The sequence below is a fragment of the Acaromyces ingoldii genome, assembly GCF_003144295.1.
Source record: "Acaromyces ingoldii strain MCA 4198 unplaced genomic scaffold FA10scaffold_4, whole genome shotgun sequence".
Classification (NCBI taxonomy): domain Eukaryota; kingdom Fungi; phylum Basidiomycota; class Exobasidiomycetes; order Exobasidiales; family Cryptobasidiaceae; genus Acaromyces; species Acaromyces ingoldii.
Window position 1 is genome coordinate 365,604 of NW_020290250.1, and position 12,367 is coordinate 377,970.

General features: G+C 57.8%; 6 protein-coding genes across 6 annotated transcripts; 3 read left to right on the forward strand and 3 right to left on the reverse strand.

Moving 5' to 3' along the window:
• Positions 1–349: 349 nt before the first annotated feature.
• Positions 350–2,762, forward strand: FA10DRAFT_267617 (PLC-like phosphodiesterase). The gene is made up of 7 exons (XM_025521978.1): positions 350–456; positions 564–771; positions 868–981; positions 1,047–1,173; positions 1,244–2,114; positions 2,190–2,404; positions 2,495–2,762. Exons 1-7 carry the CDS (start codon positions 389–391, stop codon positions 2,641–2,643), a joined length of 1,752 nt encoding a protein of 583 aa, XP_025376209.1. The 5' UTR covers positions 350–388; the 3' UTR covers positions 2,644–2,762.
• Positions 2,719–4,636, reverse strand: FA10DRAFT_134406 (hypothetical protein). Its single transcript, XM_025518002.1, has 4 exons — positions 4,466–4,636; positions 3,784–4,400; positions 3,185–3,715; positions 2,719–3,119 (listed from the first exon to the last, which is right to left on the reverse strand). Exons 2-4 carry the CDS (start codon positions 4,264–4,266, stop codon positions 2,862–2,864), a joined length of 1,272 nt encoding a protein of 423 aa, XP_025376210.1. The 5' UTR covers positions 4,267–4,400; positions 4,466–4,636; the 3' UTR covers positions 2,719–2,861.
• Positions 4,637–4,876: 240 nt separating this feature from the next.
• FA10DRAFT_302400 (hypothetical protein) lies at positions 4,877–5,418 on the reverse strand. The gene is made up of 2 exons (XM_025525110.1): positions 5,039–5,418; positions 4,877–4,965 (listed from the first exon to the last, which is right to left on the reverse strand). Exons 1-2 carry the CDS (start codon positions 5,255–5,257, stop codon positions 4,927–4,929), a joined length of 258 nt encoding a protein of 85 aa, XP_025376211.1. The 5' UTR covers positions 5,258–5,418; the 3' UTR covers positions 4,877–4,926.
• Positions 5,419–5,479: 61 nt separating this feature from the next.
• FA10DRAFT_302401 (hypothetical protein) lies at positions 5,480–7,537 on the reverse strand. Its single transcript, XM_025525111.1, has 3 exons — positions 7,161–7,537; positions 6,959–7,100; positions 5,480–6,880 (listed from the first exon to the last, which is right to left on the reverse strand). Exons 1-3 carry the CDS (start codon positions 7,463–7,465, stop codon positions 5,729–5,731), a joined length of 1,599 nt encoding a protein of 532 aa, XP_025376212.1. The 5' UTR covers positions 7,466–7,537; the 3' UTR covers positions 5,480–5,728.
• A 146-nt stretch (positions 7,538–7,683) lies between these two features.
• FA10DRAFT_253044 (PRTase-like protein) lies at positions 7,684–9,091 on the forward strand. The gene is made up of 5 exons (XM_025519676.1): positions 7,684–8,105; positions 8,176–8,207; positions 8,287–8,601; positions 8,700–8,714; positions 8,790–9,091. The coding sequence occupies exons 1-5, from the start codon at positions 7,713–7,715 to the stop codon at positions 8,869–8,871; spliced, it is 837 nt and encodes a 278-aa protein (XP_025376213.1). The 5' UTR covers positions 7,684–7,712; the 3' UTR covers positions 8,872–9,091.
• A 1,418-nt stretch (positions 9,092–10,509) lies between these two features.
• Positions 10,510–12,363, forward strand: FA10DRAFT_275518 (hypothetical protein; the record flags this gene model as incomplete). Its single annotated transcript, XM_025523272.1, has 2 exons — positions 10,510–10,772; positions 10,878–12,363. 2 exons carry the CDS (start codon positions 10,510–10,512, stop codon positions 12,361–12,363), a joined length of 1,749 nt encoding a protein of 582 aa, XP_025376214.1.
• Between the last annotated feature and the right edge of the window lie 4 nt (positions 12,364–12,367).

Here is a 12,367-nt window from a genome sequence, read left to right on the forward strand (position 1 = left end):
ACTACTTCACACGCGGATAAAAATTAAGATTAGACGTTTGTGGCTAGACAAAGCATTCTAAGGGAGCCAGTGCAATGTATCTAGGATCGTCGCCCATGGATTGTGACGATGAATGAACCAAAAGTCCGTCCCTCGCGCGCCGTTGTGACGAAGTGTCACAGAGAGAGGAGTTTGAACACGGTTGATTTTCGGCGCTTAGCGGCATATCGACAAACGGGGGGGCGGTGATGATAATCTCTATCTGCGCAGGCCCGAGCGCGCGCTTTTCTCCACATTTGCGAGATTGCGATCCGGGCCTTCCCACATACGACGAGCCTCGCTAGCTTTACACACACACACATCAGTCTTCATAGTAGTCGTCAGCACGAGCAAAAAGAGACTCCAAGCCATGTCGGGCCAACGCGAACAGGAGGAGGCCCCCGGGATCCCAACACACAGATTTGCCAAGTTCAACCCGTGAGTAGTGCGCGCTTGCTCTTTGACTCGACACGCACAGGACACACATCCGAGGGGGTTTGAAAGGAGGAAGAAGGAGAAGCTGAGATCTTCCCACCCGCCTGCAGATTCCGAGATGCCGACGACGAAGGCGGCGATGAGCTGGGCCAGGAGGTGGACCCCAACTCGATTGCTGGTGGTGGACATGCCATTGGCGGACAGGGCGACGTCGAGGCGCGCAAGAAGCTCCGCGTCAGCCATGCCCTCCGCTCCTTTTTGGCAAAGGTGGGCGAGATCAAGGAGGCCGACATCGGCGGCGACGACAGCGAAGAGGTCGTGAGTGCTCGTGAAGTACCAAATCTGGCAGTGTCTGGGAATGTGGAAGAACTCATGATCAAAGTGACCTGTTCTGGGCCCTTCTCTTTCCTTTAGTCGTCGCCCGCCGTGCAGGCCATCCTCGCCCGTCCCCAGATTGTCCATCCGGCCTACGTCAACGACCGTGACCACCCACTGGCAGAGTACTACATTAGTTCTTCGCACAATACTGTAAGTTTAGCATGACGAAAGACCCCAGCGCGACTGACTGCTGACCCACGGACCGCCTCCCAAAGTACCTCGTCGCCAAACAGCTCTATGGAAAGGCAGACAGCATGAGCTACAAGCACCACCTCTCAGCCGGCGCCCGCTGCGTCGAGATTGATGCCTGGGATGATGACAAGAACAAGGAGGAGCCCAAAGGTATGCACGCACAGCTTTTGAAAGGCCACTGTGATCAGAGCTGACCTGATTGCCCTCCTGCCTGCAACAGTTACGCACGGCTACACCCTCACCGAGCACATCCCCTTCCGTCAGGTCTGTCAGTCAATCAACAGCGCCATGGAGGAGGAGCTCGCTGCTGCCAAGGCAGCGCCCAACCAGCTGGGCCCAGCGCCCATCTTCATCTCGCTTGAGAATCACTGCATCCCGGCAGGGCAGGAACGTCTGGCTGCCATCATGCGCGAGGAATTTGGCGACAAGCTCATCACGGAGCATCTTCACACCGACGGCACCGAGATCAAACTCTCGGAGCTCACCGGCCGCATCCTCGTCATGGTCGAGTACTACGGCCTGAATGAGAAGGATGCGGCCGAAGCCACCGCTGAAGACGACTCCTCGGACGACGAAGACACCAAGAACATGCGCGAGAGAAAGCGACAGGCCAAGCCATCAAAGATTGTTCCTGAACTGTCGGCGCTGGGTGTGTATGCGCAGAGCATGAAGCCCCAGGACGATGCATGGCTCAAGGGCGACCTCAAGGAGCCCCAGAACCATCTCGTCAACATGGAGGAGCGTGCCGTGCAGGCCCTCATCGCGGAGAAGCATGGCGAGGATGTGGGCAAGCACAATGCCAAGCACCTGATGCGCATCTATCCAAAGGGCATGCGCATCAACTCCAAGAACCTCAATCCTGTGCCATTCTGGAACGTCGGCGCCCAGGTGGCTGCGCTCAACTGGCAGACGTTTGATGCCAGCATGCAGCTCAATGAGGCCCTCTTTGCCGGCACAGATGGCTGGGTGTGGAAGCCGCCCAAGCTGAGGCAGCAGGCGGGCCCTGCACCAAAGGGCAATGTGACGCTCAAGCTCGAGATTGCCGGAGCCACCGATCTGCCCGTACCAGAGGGACGTAGCAAGGATATCAAGTAAGTCTCACCAGTCGCAGCCCGCCTTTCTTTTTGTCTTGGGCTTCGGCTGACTGCGGTTACCCCCCTCAATAGACCATACGCGACCTGCACGCTGTATCACCCCGACAGCAAAGACGGCAAGCCAGACAAGAAGAAGACGTCGCACTACCGCGTCCACAAGCACAAGCAGCTCTTTGGAAGGGAGCAGCCGCCGCCGACGAGTCCAATCTGGGAGGAGCCCGAGGAGCTCAAGTGGACGTACGAGGAAAACGAGCTCGTGTTCCTCCGGATCCTCATCAAGAGTGACGGTGCGTTGAGACTGATTTTCCAACCTTCTGCGCTGCTGCGCTTGGCTCCGAATGAAGTGACTGACGAGTCTGGAAAAAAAAAATCCACAGATGCATTTGCTCGCAACCCAGCGTTCCTTACGGCCGCTGTCCGCCTGACGAGCATCCCAACCGGATGGCACTTTATCCGCATGCTCAACCTCCGCGGTCAAGAGACGGGCGCCACGCTCCTCGCTCGCTTCACGAAAGAGGTCTCCTGATTCTATGCCGTCTGCCTCTGCTGTACAAGTCTGAACTGTGCGCTGTTCTTGTCATTATGTAGCTTTTGTAGAGAGATTTGCGCTGTTTGTGACGATGAATTCGAGCATTGACGAGAATTTGTTAGTAGAAGAAGTGTCGGTGACTTTCATGTGTGCTGGCGATGAAATGATGAGATGAGAGAACAGGAGAATTCCGGACGAGACCAGTCCTGACCCCATCACACGTCCAATACTCTCTTCAGGACATCGGCCCAGTCTTTAGCCATCGTCTTGGTCTCGATGCCCCCGCTCTCCCAGAGCTCGCCATTGAAATTGTAGCACAGCGTCAGTCGACCGGCGAATGTCATGGTTCTTCCCGTCACGAAAGGGTTTTGGTTGTTGACGATGACGCTCGCATTGACCACTTGCAATGCGTCATCTCCCTTGCCGTAGGTGCGTGAAAGGAAGCGTTCAAGGAGGCCGTCAGAAACGACAAACTGGTCCGACATGCTCGTTAAATGACCATCGTCTAGGTTCATTGGAAGGAAACGGGTGCACTCACGGACATGGTACCGGGCGGACGTGGGGGCAGCTGGCCTGACTTCGTAGTCTCGCGACTAAAGGCATCAAAGAGAGCCAATCGGGGCCCAAAGCCTTCCTTTGTCCTTTCTGTTTCGTCCTTGAGCGCTCGGGAGAGGGAGAGGAGCACCTCGGTATCCTGTTCAGTCTCCACCTCTCCCCTGAGGAGCGACTCCGTCAGACTTTCCAGCAAGATGTTGTGGCTCACAAGCACCACCACGGCGCCCGATGACTTTTCCACGCCTTTTGAAGGCGGCAACAGCTGCCGGACGTTGACAGGCCCGCCGATGGGTATATGCGTCCGTCTGGCATTCTTCTTGTCGGAGCTGTCAAAGGGCAGGCGTTTGAGGAGGGCAACGATGTGCGTGGCGAACGCGACCATCGAAATGGACATTTGGTGCCGCTTTGCAGCTGCAAGAAGCTTTGTGGTCTCGTCTGCGGTGAACGTGTGGCTGATCGCTGCCACTCTTCCTTGGCGTTTTAGTCTCGTGACGGGCGCCAATGGGTAGGCACTCTGGATTGGTACATGGTGAGGGGGGCTCAGCACAAGCAGCTGGAGAGGGGAAGAGTACTTAAGCTCACCTCCGAGTCATTCTCAGACGCTGCGATGATGGACCCGACTGCTTCACTGTAGTCTGCATCGAGCGTCTCGTGATTTAGGAATGCGAGGAGCGTCGTGTCCGGCTCTGCCTTCACAAGCGGCTTGTCCAAGTCCGTCTGACCGTGCTCGACGTAATTTTGAAGAAGCCTATCTACGACGCCGAATGTTCCTGGCCCATCGAAAAGAGCGTGGTCGAAGCACAATGTGAGGCCCGTGTACGGCGTTTCGCTTCCAAAGTCGATGACGTCCACAAGCCCGACGTGGCCCTTTTCCCGCGAAATGCCTTTCATTGCGAAATCTTGTCTATGCGTGTCAAGGTATGCCCATGCGACTTCTTCTGTTATACCTGCAGCTGTGTTGGCTGAACGACTGCGAAACGTCTCGTTGGCCCACTTTTCGACGTCTGGCACCTCGACGACTTGCTCGTAGTGAGCCTCGAAGTCCGACGCGCCACTCCTGACCATTGTCGTGCTGAGCCTCGGGAGCCGTGCGTACGTCGCGATCCACGATCTTCTGAGCCTTGCTGCCACATAGTTGAAGTCCCAATCGCCTTGAGTCTTGATCAAGACGTTCACCAGGACGCTTCATCGATTCGGACCCCACATCAGCGTTGCAAGGGGAAGCAGGCGAGGACGACAAGGTGGACCGGTGGGGCACACTCACTTTCCCTCGTGAAAGAACTCATCGGTGATGAAAAGATTCTTCTCGGTGCCGGTACAACCTCGAACCCACTGCCGCTCGCCATTGCGACGCCATTGGATGGCCTGCGAGATCGTCATTTGATGGTGTGCGTTGCGTCGCTGCAACCTTCTTTTCGCGAGGCTTGCGCGAAGGCCAAGAATGTGCAAAATGGGTCGTGCGCTAAAACATCACGGCCTCCACAAGTCAGAAGCACCGCTACTCCTCCGAGATCTGCGTGTCCGTCCTCTCCGACGACGCTTCGGTATGACGAGGACGTAATGCCAGAAACGGTAAGCTCTGGTATTTGCCGACACCGCACGACAAAAAGAAACAAAGACAGAAACCGCACTATTTGATCACATCCATGCCTAATTTGCGATCATCAATAGAATTGATACACGAAAGAGAAAGAAGCAGCCCCAACAAACGTCCAAGCCTCTATTTTACTCCTGTTGATCAATGACATTGTCGATCTCCTTGTCCTGCCATCAGAGAACGAGTGAGCCAATTGCAAGAAAAGAGAAGATACAACGAAAAGACTTGAGAATAACTCACGGCAGCCATGGGATCACCACGATTTCCCCTGAGGCTCTTGCCTGCGGGCCCAGACTCGTCGGAGATGATGTTGGACTCGTCGAGCTCGCCTGCCTCCTGGTCCAGCTGCTTTCCCTCGCTGGGGAGCGTCGCCTGCTCGTCCTCGGCGCTGGCATTCTCCTCGGCCTCGACCTGCTCGTCGCTGACGACGGGGACCTGGTCTTCTTCCTGCGACGACATTGTGCTTGAATTTGGGTGGGCTGGGGTTGAAAGTTGTAGGAGGCGAGTACGATGCGATAGGATGAAATGTGTGTGAAGCTCGAGGAGAGTATCCCCACTATATACGCTCCAAGAAGACCCTTGCTGACATGAGAGAGGATTCTTCGATAGCAATAGACAAGCGACAGCTTGCTTACCTTAAATCATACGCGCATGATCTTATCTCATCGCGTCGCTGCTGACCTTAAGTCTACGTATGCGGTCCACCGCGCGCATTCATTGACAGCTCTCGTCATCGGGAACGTCATTCAACTTATCCTTACCTCTTCTGTTCTTCGACAGCACACCGCGTCCTGTCCTTAGCAGTCGCAGAGCCTCTGTGGTCGCAACAACTACTATACTGTACAGTGACGGAGATGTAAGACACATTCTCTGGTCGGGTATCATTTTATTTCTCGTCACAATCGGGCGGCAGAGAAAAGCCGCTCGTCATCAGAAAGCAAAGCTGGCCAGACTACCCACGGCGAGACCCAGAGTGAGCCACCAGCTGAGCAGGGCCGCTGCGCGGCCTTTCTCTGCAGGGCTTCTCAACACGTCGCTACGCGGCGCCGTGACAAAGATTGACGTTGCAACGAGTCCGTTTGAGAGGCCGAGCAAGCAGACCAGGATGAAGAAGATGGCGTCGCCGAAGCTGCTCGCGGAGATGTTGGGCGCGTGTGGGCGAGGGTCTGGAATGTGACAGGCGAGAAGGAGTGGGATGAGGACCGTGCGCAGGAGGCTCAGCACTAGGAGAAATGGCTGCGAGAGCGTCGCGAAGAGGGTGGGGAGGAGCGATGGGACAGTGCGACCGATGAGGTCGCAGGCATTGAAGGCGACAAAGTGCCATGCGACAAAGATAAGCTGCTGCGATGAAGCAGGGGAAGAGGGCGGCAAAGATGGTAATGACCATGGTCGTACGCGAGACGTCAGGGAGGGAAAGACGGCGAGCGTCACGACAAAGACATAGGCAAGGGCGAGGGACGGGACCATTACTTTTGCCTGGGTCCTCCTTAGTTCGCCGTACTGTCTCCTTGTTGCCGGGGACAGATAACGATTAAGACCTGAGATGGAACGCGCCTCTTCCTCCTCTGGACTTCCGGCAGCGTTTTCATCATCGGCGTGTTGAGGTTTTGATCCTCGTTGCCGTCTTGCTGCGACCTCTCGAAAAACCTGGGTCCGAGACACAAAGGCAAAAGTGGCCAGGGCAAGGGCCATGAGCAGCGTGTTGGCGCCAAAGAACTGCGAGGCGGCCCGGGCTTCTCGAGTCCGCTGCTGCGCTTGGGCCACCGGGAACTTGGTCGAGGACGAGAGGGCGGCGCCCAGCTGGATTGCACTGACCACGAGGCCTACGACGCCCTGACCAGCCAGCATCAACCCCATGAAGGTGGGGCCCCAGGCGTTGGCAAGCGTCACGACGGCCATCTGCAGATACGAGACGAGGCCAGCGAGGGAGCTGGAAAGGACGACAAAAAGGGCAAAGGCGGTGCTGCTGCTGGTGTCCTCGCTCGGGGAGACTGCCGGCACGAAGTTGGTCAGGCCCGTCGCCACGGCGAGAAGACCAATGACAAAAGAGGCCGAGAAGAGCACCCGCCGGGAGATCGAGGCCTGTGGACCAATCAATTCAGTCTCTTCTTTTCACTTTCTCTCTTCTCCATTTTCAGAGAGCGCGCGTCCCATGCTCACCCTCTCCATGCTTGCGGCCGCATGTGCGCCAAAGGCAATGCTGGAAATGTTGTATGCGACAATGATCCAGCTCATGACTGATGCCGAGAAGCGGGATCCAACGAGGGAACGGTAGTACTCGGAAGGCGTGATGACGGCGTTGCTTTATAAAAAGTTTAGGAAGAGGCCTAGAAAGGGAAAGGAGAGTGCTGCAACGACTTACAAGGGCAGCAAAACCGATGCGCCAAAGATGCAGAAGGCGGCCTTGAAGAGCACCCGCTGCATCGGGCTCGTCGACTGCCACGAATCGCACGACGCTGCTCCTATCGCTGCTGCCGCAGAGGCAGCAGCAGCACCATCCACATCCTCGGCCGTGTCCTCGTCATCATCGTCGTCGCCGTCGTCGCCTTCCGTGCTGCGGACCTGCTCATAGGGCGCCCCACTTGCTCCGGTGCCCCTCGAGAAGAAGTTGGGAAGGTGAAAGGAGTGCCGAAAGGATTTTGTCCCGTTTTCGTTTTCGTCCGACATGGCCCCTTGGCCTTCTTCTGCACAGATGGAAGGTGTGCAGATGGGCTGAGATAATGGCAGCGCCAGTCTGGGTGGAGTGGACTAGTAGTGGGGTATTAATAGCAGCAAGCTGTAGCAGCAGAGCGCAGCACGTGCAGCGAGCCTAAAAAAATTCATTCAGGCAAGCAGTCGATAGCCCGTTCCTGTATCGACGACGGGAGAAGGAAGATCTCGTCTCTATCACCGCCCAGCCAGCCACAAGCCCAACATGTCGCATCATCCCGAGGTGCCCGACGACCACTACCGTCCCACGTACGAGGACATTCACCAGCACATTGCGAGCACGGCTCGGCAGATCCGCGCCACCTTTCGGCCCGATCTCATCGTTGCCATCGGGGGCGGCGGCTTCTTCCCTGCGCGTGTTCTGCGGACATTCCTCAAGCGCAACGTTGGTGGTGACAAGCTCGTCAACGTGCCTATCCAGGCCATTGGCCTGAGCCTGTACGAGGACCTGGCAAGCGACGAGACCAACACCTCTGGACCCACGGCAAAGGGCAAGATCGGCCTCGAAGTCGTCCGGACCCAGTGGCTCGATGCGCCAAAGAGGGAGGGCGACGACGCCCTGACGGGCGGGCTGCTTGGCAAGAACATTCTCATTGTCGTGCGTGGTCAAGCTCATCACATTCTCTCTGCGTTCTCTTATGCTGACTTTCGTTGCGATGACGATGCAGGATGAGGTCGATGACTCGAGGACCACGCTGCAGTGAGTACAGCGCATGGCATGCGCGAGGACATCCCCTTTCTTCCCCACTGGTTGCTGACGACCGGAGTGTGCCGATCAGATATGCATACAATGAGCTTGTGTCCGACGTGCGCAAGTCGCTCGAGGCGCTGTCGCCCGAGCAGCGAGCCAAGGTCGGCCCCACGCGCTTCGCAATCTTTGTCGTCCACAACAAGCTCCGGAACAAGAAGGGAACATTGCCCATCGTCTGGAGCAACCACGCGACGGTGGCACCCCAGCCCAACGAGACACAGGCGCCCGCGAAGCTGGGCCCCGGCGAGGAGCTCGTCGAGAAGAGAAACGACGGCAACGGCAAGGTTGTCGAGGGGCTCTGGTACTTTGCTGCCGAGACAACGGGCGACATTTGGGTCGAGTAGTGAGTGTCGCTATTGGTCGCTCTGGATTGCGCTGCCCGTGCTGCAGAAGACGGCTGCTGACTCTTCATCTCTTTCTTTCTTTCTTCTTACCTTGCAGCCCCTGGGAGCAAGAGTGAGTTGCACAGTCGAGGATCACCCAGAGACGGAATCATGCCCCTGCTGACACTGCTCCTTCCTCCCTTCGCAGAGACATCGAGGAGCACAATCGCATCGCTGCCGTGGCAAAGAAGCTGGGCGTCAATACGGGTGCTGTGGAATCCTCTTCATAGTTTTCAATAGACTATTGTGCTCCACATGCAGACCTCGAGAAAGCCCTTCTGCCATCAGCCTTCTTCGTCTGGTTTCCTCCCGTTGAATCTGGCTCGGTGCTGTCGTCATGTCGTCGCCCTTTGCCTCAGTCCCACTTTGAACTCTTCCTTGGCCAACCATTGCAACCTGAAGCCTGGGCTTGTGTGGTTCGCCAAGGACAAGGCGCACTCGCTACTCCAGGTGACATCAGATTGTGCAGGGCGATGCCGGACCAAGGGACGTGCTTTCACTCCCCTACCCGACCCACCCCCACGATGATGGCACGGAAGATACTCAGAGAGACTGAGAGAGTGTGCCAAGTCCATTAGGAACCCGGAGGACGAGAACAGGAATGGGGACGGGGACACGACTTACGAGGAGGAGGAGGAAAGGAAGAGGTGCAACTTCGGCCCATTGTCGGGGCTTCGGTTCTCAGACTCCGAAAAGACTCCGACGAGAAAGTCGCCTCTCCAAAAATATACAATCTGTGTGCATGGACACGGCATCTGAGCTGTGTCTGGTCGGCACACAAAAGGCGAGATGATTTCAGATTTGAGTAGTCGTGGAGATGGAAAAAGTGGCGGGAACGATCTCGCTCTTCGCACGCACGATCTCGCTCCTCAGGTGTCTAGTAGTACGAAGTAGTGCTCTGATCTACATCTCTAGGCGCATCAGGCGACATTGCAGCTGCACGCACGGGCAGGAGGCAGGAGCTAAGCCCCTGCCGTACCACCTAGCCTGTCTGACGCCGTCGACCGAGTAGTAGTGCCCTGCCCCAGGCCCCTGCCTTCGCGGCATCTTGCACGCTTGCACGCCAAAACCAGTCACAGCATTCGTGCCCTTCGGGGCTTGTCAACGCAAGCCGCGAGCGATAATTGTTACTGGCGCATACGGAGGAAAGCCTCCCCCCGCACGTACGCATACGACACCTGCCCTGTCCTTGGACCTGGACCTGGGTCTGGTAGTCTACCAACGACGCGCGCGCCCGGCAACTCTGGGGCGAAAGGAACGAGCAAGGAACCAGGGCCCTTTTTTCCGTTCTCGACCTGGGGGTGGGATGTCGTGGCAAAGTGCCTAGCTTCACTCTTACTCCTTTCCCCTCTTTTCCCCTTCCCCACGCACAACAACAGGCAGTGGTAACGGGGTGACGCACAACGTCATCCTCTGCTCAGACGCCCCGAAGGCCGTCTCTTTTCCCCCTCGTTCACTTTTTCCCTAACCTCCCCCCTTTTCTACGAGACGGCTCGTCTTTGCTTTCTGTTAGGCTAGTCGGTCAGACAAGCAGAAGATTCTGAAGGGCGAACGAAAAGGCATAAAGGGCACAACCTCCGGCGCCAACTTTGCTGCCCCGCTCTCTCTGTCCCTGTCTCCCTCTCCTCGTCAGACATCATCCAGCGACCCTACCTTCCTCGAGACACCTGCACCTGGTGTTCGCCTCTGTCCTCGCCCTCGCCCTCGCCATCGCCCTCGTCCTCCTCCTTTGCTCGCCACCTTCGCCCCCTCACGCCGCGCAACATAGACCTGGTGTCTGGTTCGGCGGGACTTCAACGACTTGAGGCTCGATCCTTTCGTGCCTCCCCTTCTTGCACTCTCGCTTGCGAGACAACGTCAGTGCGACCATGTCTGGACGAATGACGCCTGAGACGGATATCGCAAAGACACCGACCGGCTACGACTCGTCCTCGCTCGACGAGAAGGCAAGGTCTGGCGGACTGGCCATCGACAGCATCTCCGACGACATGTCTGTCATCAAGGATCACGACGCCCATGGCGCAAAGGCCAAAACCAATGCAACGACAATGAAGACGACGACGGCGATGCCAAAGTCTGACTCGACAACCCACGGCGTGGGTGGCATCGACATACTCGGAGCTGGCGACGAGTCGTCCGACGAGAAGCACAGCGCCTTGGCCGGTGGCCCCGACCACGGCAACGACGACGATGGCCGAAGCATCCACGGCGTGGCTGTGCACACGGCCGAGCCCAGCTCGCCGCTCAATGCCTACCTCATGTTCTGCACCCTCGCCGTCGGCTTCGGCGGCCTCAACTGGGGCTTTGAAAATGCACTCGTGGGGCCCATCTCGGCCATGACGGCGTTCGTGCGCGACTTCCAGGGTCTCAACGAAAAGACCAACTCCTACGTCCTCACCGCCACCCACCAATCGATTCTATTTTCGGTACCCCTGACGGGCACCGTCGTCGGCGCGCTTGGCTCCTCGCCATTCCAGACGAAGTGGGGCCGCAAGTACGCCCTCCTCAGCGCCTATGCGACGTCGATCGGGGCCGTCTTCCTCCAGTTGTTTGCACCCAACTTTGCCGCTTACATCGTCGGCCGATGGTGGAACGCCGTCTCGTACGGTGCCGCACTCGCCATCGCGCCCAACTACCTCGCCGACCTGGTGCCGGCTTCGATGCGCGGCCGCTTCGTCTCGGCCGCCAACATTGCCACCATCGCCGCCAGTGTCATCGCCACGGCGGCATGCTATGCCTCGACGCAGACGCACCCCGACGACAAGCTCGCCTACCGCATCCCGCTCGCCGTGCAGGCCGCTCTGCCCTTCGCTCTCATCCTACCCACCATCTTCTGCGTCGAGTCGCCCTCCTGGCTGCTCTCCAAGGGCCGCGTCGATGAGGCTAGGAGGACACTGCGCAAGATCCGCGGTTTCAGCGACCAGGACGTCGAGAAGGAGCTGTCCGTCCTGCTCGTCGTCGAAGAGGAGCGCAAGGCAGCCACCAACAAGCCCAATCCGTTTGACATTTACAACCGCCAGAACATCCTCCGCACCCTCGTCGGTGGCTCCATCTTCTCCCCCAACCAGTGCTCGGGCATCATCCTCTCGACGACGTATGCCACCGTGTTCCTCGTCCAGCTCGGCGTAGGAAATGCATTCATGCTCTCGCTCATCGGCAACATCTGCCAATTTGTCGGTACGCTCCTCGCCCCCTTTGTCCTCGACAACTTTGGTCGTCGGCCCGTTGCCCTCATCGGCTTCACCATCCTGTTCCTCATCGACGTGTCCGCGGGCACCCTGGCCTTTTTCGCAAAGGACAGCTACGCGTGCGGCGTCGCCATTGCCGCCCTCTCGTTCCTCTTCAACATCTGCTGGACCCTGTCCTTCTACTCGATTTCGCTCCTCATGCCCGCCGAGATCCCCACGGAACGGCTTCGCAATCCGACAATGACGCATGCCGTTGGCTTTGGCCAGGTTACCGCCATCATTACGACGCTCTGCGTTCCCATGATCACGGCCGACGACGCCGCGGGCCTTGGCGCCAAGGCCTACCTCATCTTTGCTGGCTGCATGCTTGGCATCCTCGTCGGTGCTGCGCTGCTGCTGCCAGAGACAAAGGGCAGGACCACGCTCGAGATTGACGAGCTGTACCAGCGCAAGGTGCCTGCTTGGCGCTGGAAGGGCTTCGAGACGTCGGTCGAAGTGCGCGAAAAGGAGGGCATGCCGCCCTCGTCGATGTAGAGCA

Excerpts from the sequence above, each read along its gene's own strand:
- FA10DRAFT_267617 (XM_025521978.1), top strand. The coding sequence starts at position 389 with ATGTCGGGCCAACGCGAACAGGAGGAGGCCCCCGGGATCCCAACACAC. Across the intron at positions 772-867 it reads GCGACGACAGCGAAGAGGTC|TCGTCGCCCGCCGTGCAGGC; the intron begins GTGAGTGCTCGT and ends TCTTTCCTTTAG. Across the intron at positions 1,174-1,243 it reads GAACAAGGAGGAGCCCAAAG|TTACGCACGGCTACACCCTC; the intron begins GTATGCACGCAC and ends TGCCTGCAACAG.
- FA10DRAFT_134406 (XM_025518002.1), bottom strand. The coding sequence starts at position 4,266 with ATGGTCAGGAGTGGCGCGTCGGACTTCGAGGCTCACTACGAGCAAGTC. Across the intron at positions 3,716-3,783 it reads CGTCTGAGAATGACTCGGAG|AGTGCCTACCCATTGGCGCC; the intron begins GTGAGCTTAAGT and ends GTACCAATCCAG. Across the intron at positions 3,120-3,184 it reads GTCCGCCCGGTACCATGTCC|TTTGTCGTTTCTGACGGCCT; the intron begins GTGAGTGCACCC and ends ATGTCGGACCAG.
- FA10DRAFT_302400 (XM_025525110.1), bottom strand. The coding sequence starts at position 5,257 with ATGTCGTCGCAGGAAGAAGACCAGGTCCCCGTCGTCAGCGACGAGCAG. Across the intron at positions 4,966-5,038 it reads GTGGTGATCCCATGGCTGCC|GACAAGGAGATCGACAATGT; the intron begins GTGAGTTATTCT and ends CTCTGATGGCAG.
- FA10DRAFT_302401 (XM_025525111.1), bottom strand. The coding sequence starts at position 7,465 with ATGTCGGACGAAAACGAAAACGGGACAAAATCCTTTCGGCACTCCTTT. Across the intron at positions 7,101-7,160 it reads GCATCGGTTTTGCTGCCCTT|CAACGCCGTCATCACGCCTT; the intron begins GTAAGTCGTTGC and ends CTTTTTATAAAG. Across the intron at positions 6,881-6,958 it reads CGGCCGCAAGCATGGAGAGG|GCCTCGATCTCCCGGCGGGT; the intron begins GTGAGCATGGGA and ends ATTGGTCCACAG.
- FA10DRAFT_253044 (XM_025519676.1), top strand. The coding sequence starts at position 7,713 with ATGTCGCATCATCCCGAGGTGCCCGACGACCACTACCGTCCCACGTAC. Across the intron at positions 8,106-8,175 it reads GCAAGAACATTCTCATTGTC|GATGAGGTCGATGACTCGAG; the intron begins GTGCGTGGTCAA and ends ATGACGATGCAG. Across the intron at positions 8,208-8,286 it reads GACTCGAGGACCACGCTGCA|ATATGCATACAATGAGCTTG; the intron begins GTGAGTACAGCG and ends TGTGCCGATCAG.